This window comes from Puma concolor, chromosome B1 (genome assembly GCF_028749965.1).
Source record: "Puma concolor isolate L17-30 chromosome B1, mPumCon1.1.hap2, whole genome shotgun sequence".
In the NCBI taxonomy this organism is placed as follows: Eukaryota; Metazoa; Chordata; class Mammalia; order Carnivora; family Felidae; genus Puma; species Puma concolor.
In genome coordinates, this window is record NC_141670.1 from 36,609,469 (window position 1) to 36,616,948 (window position 7,480).

Sequence of the window (7,480 nt, forward strand, 5' to 3'; positions counted from 1 at the left end):
ATCACAGACACTCATCAATTTGGCGTTCCTGCCTGGCCCTGGATCTGGAGTGGTAAATTTGGGCAAAAGCCTGCCACAACTAGATTCTTCTCACCGCCTCATCTTTATCTCTTACTGCTCCCACAGCTCAAGGACTTTTTCTGCAATTGTCCCTCCCCCTCCCTCTCCTACATCATTAATTTTTACCTCTCTACACTCTACCAGTGTTCCCATCAGAATACAAACATGTTATAATAATATCTTCAATCTTAAAAAAAAAAACCCTCCCGTGACCCACACATACCTCTTCAGCTACTCTTCAATTTCTCTGCCTGCTTTGACAGTGAAACTCTCTGGTAACTTGCTGCTTCCACTTCCTAGCCTCTGATTCTCCTGTGAGGCCATTCAGATCAAACCTTTACTTCTACCACCTCTCTGAAATAGCTCCTGCCAATGTGGCCTACTGCTAAATTCAGTGGTCAATGCAGAGTCCTCATGTTGGCCTGTTAGCAGCATTCCTTACAGTTAAATCACAGTGTTTCTTGAAACACTTTCCTCCCTTGGCTCACACTTACTGTTTGTTAATGGTCCTTTTTGCTGGTTTTCCCTCTCCTTCCTGACCTCTTGCTCCTGCCTTCTAATGCCCAGTGCTCAGTTCTCACACCTGTACTCTATGTTGCTCCTCAGATTTATATCCCGGGTCTTGCTCTGACCTCTCTGCCCTGATCACAGACACATCTAGCCAGCTTGCTCAATATTGCCACTTGGTTGTGTAATAGACACCTCAAACTTAACACATCCTAACCTGAACACATCTTAGAAACTGGCCTTTCAGACTTCCCCATTTTAGTAATGGGCAAATTAATTTTTCCAAATGTTCAGACAAAACACCTTAGAATCATCGCTGACTTCCCTCTTCCTCTCACTCTCTATATCCAGCATATCACTGGAATGGGCAGCCCTATCGCTGAAATAATCCTGCCTCCAACCCCTGTTCCCCACCTCCACCACAACCTTCCTGCAGCAATGTCACCATGATCTCTTACCTAACTAGTGCAGTAGTTCACCCTCCTGTCTCCCTGCTTCTGCCCTTCCTCCTTACAATTGAGAATGATAGTTGTGGTTCTGAACGATAATTTTAAAACATGTCAGATTATGTCATAAATCAGTGCAAAACAATCCAGTACATCCCCATCTCTCTCAGAATAAGCTCTACGTGATCTAGTCCTTCCCTACCACTCTGACCTCACCTTTGCCCTTTGCTCACTGTCCCAGCCACATTACACTCTGATGTGCCAAGCAGAGTCCCACCCAGAGCCTTTGTACCTGCTGTTTCCTCCTCTTGGAATGCTTTTCTCCCCAGACACTCATGATACTCATCCCCTTACTTCTTTCAGGCCTCTACACAAATGGCACCTCCGCAGAGAGGCTTCCACACATCCTATCTAAATACACCTTTGTCATTCTCCCCCAATTCTTTTTATTTTAAAAATTTAACAGCTTTATTGAGGTATAATTGGCACACAATAAATCATGCATATTTAAATTGCACCATTTTGGTAAGTTTTGACATATGTAATCATCAGTGAAACCATCAGCACAATCAAGATGACTTATCCTTCCATGACTCCCAAATGTCTACTTGTGCTGCTTTGTAATTTCTTCCTGCTTCTCCCCCGCATTCAAGCAATTACTGATCTGGCTTCTGTCACTATAGATTAGTTTGCATTCTAGAATTTAATATAAATGGAATACTATAGTACACATTCTTTTTTTGTCTGGCATCTCTCACTCAGCATAATTATTTTGAGATTCATCCATGTTATAGTGAGTATCAATCGTTTATTCCTTTTTATTATTGAGTAGTATTCCATTGTGTATTGATCCATTCACCAATTGCTGCATGGGGTATTTCTAGTTTGCAGCTACTACACATAAAAGTATTGTGAACATTCACGTACAAGGCTTTGGGTGAACATATGCTTTCCTTTCTCTTGGGTAAATACCCTGGAGAGTAATGACTGGGTTGTAAGGTAGATGTATGTTTAATTTTCAAGCAACTGTTAAACTGCTTTCTGAATTGCTGTACCATTGTACAAATCAACCAGGAGTGTATGTGAGTGTTGGTTCTCCCTATCCTTGCCACAACTTTTAGCAATTCTAAAAGGTGTGCAGTATTATTTCATTGTGGTTGTGATTTAGAGCTCCCTAATTACTAATTATATGTAGCGTTTTTTTCATGTACTTATTTGCCACCCATATATTATATTTGGTGAAGTGTCTCTTCAAAACTTTTGTCCATTGTATTAGTATTCTGGTGCTGCATAACAAAAAGTACATACTTATTATCTCATGAATTCTGTGGGTAAGGAGCCTGGGCACAGTTTAGCTGAGTCCTCTGTTGAGGATCTCCCCAGGCTGCAAACATGGTGTCTTTCTGGCTGATTTCTCATCTGGTGGCTTGATTACAGGAGAATCTACAATCCGGCTTATCAGGTTGTTGGCAGGACTCATTTCCTTGCAGCTGTATGACTGGGGCCCCAGGTTATTACTAGCTGTCTCATCTGGAGTCTACTCTTACCTCTAGAGGCTCCCTGCAGGTCCTTGCCATGTGGCTCTCTCTGAGGCAGTTCAAAACATGGCTTTTTGCTTCTTCAGGAAGCCAGTAGGTGAATTTGTCTCTCTTCTGTCTGCCAAAATGGAGTTTTATGAAACATAAGGTAATCAGGGGAGTGACATCTCATCACCTTTGCCATAATCTATTGGTTAAAAACAAGTCATAGGTTCTACTTGTACTCAGGGGAGGCATTTATACAAGGATATGACTTATTGGGGATCACCCTGGGGTGTGCTCAAGATTCATTATTTTATTTGGTTGTCTATCTTTTATTATTGAATTTGAGAGTTCTTTATATTTTCTGGATGTATTTTTTTTTTAAGGTCTCACATATTTATTACTGAACTAACCTACTGGTGCAGAAGCATAGTTACAGAGAAAAATCATTTCCCCAAAGAAACATGTCTACTGTTCAGGTAGTAATGATGTTTACAGAGTGATAGGATATGAGCATGTGACCTTCATGCAGCATAAATATGTGTGTCATCTCATGTGTAATCCCTTACAGACCCTGCTTGGTTCTTTTCCAATGCCTCCTCTTGGAGTTGTACCTGATTTTATTACCAGTTTTCATCTGAATCCACTGGGAAATGGGACGATTCTGCTTTTGTCTCTTGGCCAGGAATCCCTTGATTCTAAAAGTCTCATGAGAAAACATGATGAGGAACAGTCAATCGCACACACCATAATGGCAGAGAAAAAGAGAGATCTGGAGGTATGTTTTTAAATTAAATATAGGGATGCCTGGGTGGCTCAGTCAGTTAAGCATCCAACTCTTGATCCCTGCTCAGGTCTTGATCTCAGGGTTGTGAGTTGAAGCCCCATGTTGGGCCCCACATTGGGCCCCATGTTGGGTGTGAACACTACTTAAAAAAATAAAGTAATCTAAAAATATAATTTTCTCCCAGTTTGTGACATGTCATTTTGTTCTCTTAAAAATGTCTCTCAAAGATCAGAAATGTTGAATGTTGATGAAGTCCTATTTTTCAGTTTGTTCCTTTATGGGTCATGCTTTGGTGTTGGAGCAAAGAGATCTTTCCCTAATGAAGTCACAATGGGTTTCTTCTATATTTTCTTTTAGGAATTTTTTAGTTTTATATTTAGGCACATGATCCATTTTGAATTAATTTTTGTAAATTGTGTCAAAGTATGAATTGGAGTTTATTTCTTGCACATGGATATATAGTTGTTGGGATATTGGTCTTTGGTTGTTTTGTAATATTATAGTCTGGTTTTGGGATCAGGATAACGCTGATCTCAGATAATGAATTGAGAAGTATTCCTCACCTTCAGTTTTATGGGAAAGTTTGTATAGAATTAATATTATTTCTTCCTTAAAATGTTGGTAGAACTTGTCATTGAAACCATCTGAGCCTGGAAATTTCTTTGTAGGAAGAAATTTGTTTAATAGATATAAAGTTATTCAAGTCATCAAATTCTTGAATGAACATTGGTAGTTTGTGATTTTCAAGAAATGTGTCCATTTCATTTAAGTTGTTGTCTAGTTTATAGGCATAAATTTTTTTAAAATAATATTCCATTATTATCCTTTAAATATCTGTAGAATCTGCAGTGATGTTGCCTCTGTTATTCCTAATACTGGTATTTTTTTTCTTCTTTTTTCCTGAAAACACTAGAAACTCATCAATTTTATTTATGTTTGCAAGAAACAGTTTTTTGTTTCATTGATTTTTCTATATTGCTTTCCTGTTTTCTATTTCATTGATTTTTGCTCTGATCTTTATTTCCTTTCTTCTACTTATTTTGAGTTTAGTTTGGTCTCCTTTTTTTAGTTTCTTAATATGTGAACTGAGGCTTTGAGACCTTTCTTCTTTTCAAAACAGGGGTTTGGTGCTAAATTTCCCCAAAGTAGTGTTTTAGTACCATCTTGCAAGTTTGTTCTGTTTTTGTCATTTTCATTCAGTTCAAAACACTTTCTATTTTTCTTTCTTTTTTTTTTTTTAATTTTTTTTTTCAACGTTTTATTTATTTTTGGGACAGAGAGAGACAGAGCATGAACGGGGGAGGGGCAGAGAGAGAGAGGGAGACACAGAATCGGAAACAGGCTCCAGGCTCTGAGCCATCAGCCCAGAGCCTGACGCGGGGCTCGAACTCACGGACCGCGAGATCGTGACCTGGCTGAAGTCGGACGCTTAACCGACTGTGCCACCCAGGCGCCCCATATTTTTCATTTTGATTTATACTTTGACTTATGGGTTGCTTAGAAGTATGTTAGTAAGTATTGAGAAACTTCCCAGAGAACTTTATGTTATTTATTTCTAGTTTAGTTCCATTGTGGTCAGAGAATTTACTTTGTATGACAAATTCTTTCTAATTCATTAAGACTTTAAATTTATGGCCCAGTATATAGTCTATCTTAGGATATGTTTTGTGTGCACCTGAAAGGAATGTGTATTCTACTTTTGTGGGTGGAGTTTTCTATAAATATCAATTGGGTCATGTTGATGGATACCATTACTTAAATCTTCTATGTCTTTATTGATTTCCTGTCTTTATTGAAGTTCTTCACTAAAATGGTCTCCTTATAGTTTTATCATTTTTGTTTCATGTACTTTGAAACTTTATTACTAGATGCATCACCTTTTGGGAGATTGTTTTGTGATATGGATGAATTGACCATTCTATCATTATGAAATGACTTTCTTTACCTCTGATTATATTCTTTACTCTGTAATATACTTTGTCTAGTATTACTACAGCTACTGTACCTTTCTTTTGGTTAGTGTGGTATATACTTTTCCATCCTTTGGCTTTTAACATATTTGGTGCTTTTATATTTAAACTGTGTTTCTTACAGACAGCATACAGTTGGGTCTTGATTTTTTTTTTTTCCTCCAAATTTAACAATCAATTCTTTTTATGTGGAGTATGTAGACCATTTACACTTAATGTGATTATTAATATAGTTATGTTTAAATCTATTGTCTTGCTAATTGTTTTCTATTTGCTCCACATTCTTTGTTCTCATCTTATTTTCTATCTCTTTTTGGATTATTTTTATTATTTCATATGTAAGATGATTATAGCTCTTTGTTTTGTTATTTTAGTAGTTGCTTTAGAGCTTATAATATACATATTTAACAGTCTACTATCGAGTGTATAATATGAGAAATTTACAACAGCATACTTCTATTTCTCTCCTAACATCTTCTGTGTTGTTGTCGCCACATATTTTACTTCTATATGTTATAAACCCTACATACATTGTGATTATTTTTGTGTAACTAATTATTTTAAAAGATATTTAAATAATAAGAAAGGAATCATGTATATTTACCTATGAATTTACCATATTAGGGTTATTCATTCCTTTCTATAGATCTATATTTTCATCTTGTATCATTTTCCATCTTCTTGTAGGATTTTAGCATTTCTTATACTCCAGGTTTGCTGGTGGTGATGAACTCTTCCAGTTTTTGTATGTCTCAAAAGTCATTACTTTGTTTTTTTTTTTTTTTTTTTTATTTATATATGAAATTTATTGTCAAATTGGTTTCCATACAACACCCAGTGCTCATCCCAAAAGGTGCCCTCCTCAGTACCCATCACCCACCCTCTCCTCCCTCCCACCCCCCATCAACCCTTAGTTTGTTCTCAGTTCTCAACAGTCTCTTATGCTTTTGCTCTCTCCCACTCTAACCTCTTTTTTTTTTTTTTTTTTTTTTTGTTCCCCTCCCCCATGGGTTTCTCTTAAGTTTCTCAGGATCCACATAAGAGTGAAACCATATGGTATCTGTCTTTCTCTGTATGGCTTATTTCACTTAGCATCACACTCTCCAGTTCCATCCATGTTGCTACAAAAGGCCATATTTCATTTTTTCTCATTGCCACGTAGTACTCCATTGTGTATATAAACCACAATTTCTTTATCCATTCATCAGTTGATGGACATTTAGGCTCTTTCCATAATTTGGCTATTGTTGAGAGTGCTGCTATGAACATTGGGGTACAAGTGCCCCTATGCATCAGTACTCCTGTGTCCCTTGGATAAATTCCTAGCAGTGCTATTGCTGGGTCATAGGGTAGGTCTATTTTTAATTTTCTGAGGAACCTCCACACTGCTTTCCAGAGCGGCTGCACCAATTTGCATTCCCACCAACAGTGCAAGAGGGTTCCCGTTTCTCCACATCCTCTCCAGCATCTATAGTCTCCTGATTTGTTCATTTTGGCCACTCTGACTGGCGTGAGGTGATATCTGAGTGTGGTTTTGATTTGTATTTCCCTGATAAGGAGCGACGCTGAACATCTTTTCATGTGCCTGTTGGCCATCCGGATGTCTTCTTTAGAGAAGTGTCTATTCATGTTTTCTGCCCATTTCTTCACTGGGTTATTTGCTTTTCGGGTGTGGAGTTTGGTGAGCTCTTTATAGATTTTGGATACTAGCCCTTTGTCCGATATGTCATTTGCAAATATCTTTTCCCATTCCGTTGGTTGCCTTTTAGTTTTGTTGGTTGTTTCCTTTGCTGTGCAGAAGCTTTTTATCTTCATAAGGTCCCAGTAATTCACTTTTGCTTTTAATTCCCTTGCCTTTGGGGATGTGTCGAGTAAGACATTGCTACGGCTGAGGTCAGAGAGGTCTTTTCCTGCTTTCTCCTCTAAGGTTTTGATGGTTTCCTGTCTCACATTCAGGTCCTTGATCCATTTTGAGTTTATTTTTGTGAATGGTGTGAGAAAGTGGTCTAGTTTCAACCTTCTGCATGTTGCTGTCCAGTTCTCCCAGCACCATTTGTTAAAGAGACTGTCTTTTTTCCATTGGATGTTCTTTCCTGCTTTGTCAAAGATGAGTTGGCCATACGTTTGTGGGTCTAGTTCTGGGGTTTCTATTCTATTCCATTGGTCTATGTGTCTGTTTTTCTGCCAATA

The 7,480-nt window shown here is 37.9% G+C and overlaps 1 protein-coding gene across 1 annotated transcript; it reads right to left on the reverse strand.

The window, feature by feature from the left end:
* Positions 1-2,958: 2,958 nt before the first annotated feature.
* On the reverse strand, positions 2,959-3,274 carry LOC112870038 (large ribosomal subunit protein eL39-like). The gene has a single exon (XM_025933117.2). The coding sequence runs from the start codon at positions 3,252-3,254 to the stop codon at positions 3,099-3,101; it is 156 nt and encodes a 51-aa protein (XP_025788902.1). The 5' UTR covers positions 3,255-3,274; the 3' UTR covers positions 2,959-3,098.
* Positions 3,275-7,480: the final 4,206 nt, after the last annotated feature.

Bases quoted from the DNA above. Each gene is read 5' to 3' on its own strand.
- LOC112870038 (XM_025933117.2), bottom strand. From the start codon at position 3,254: ATGTTTTCTCATGAGACTTTTAGAATCAAGGGATTCCTGGCCAAGAGA.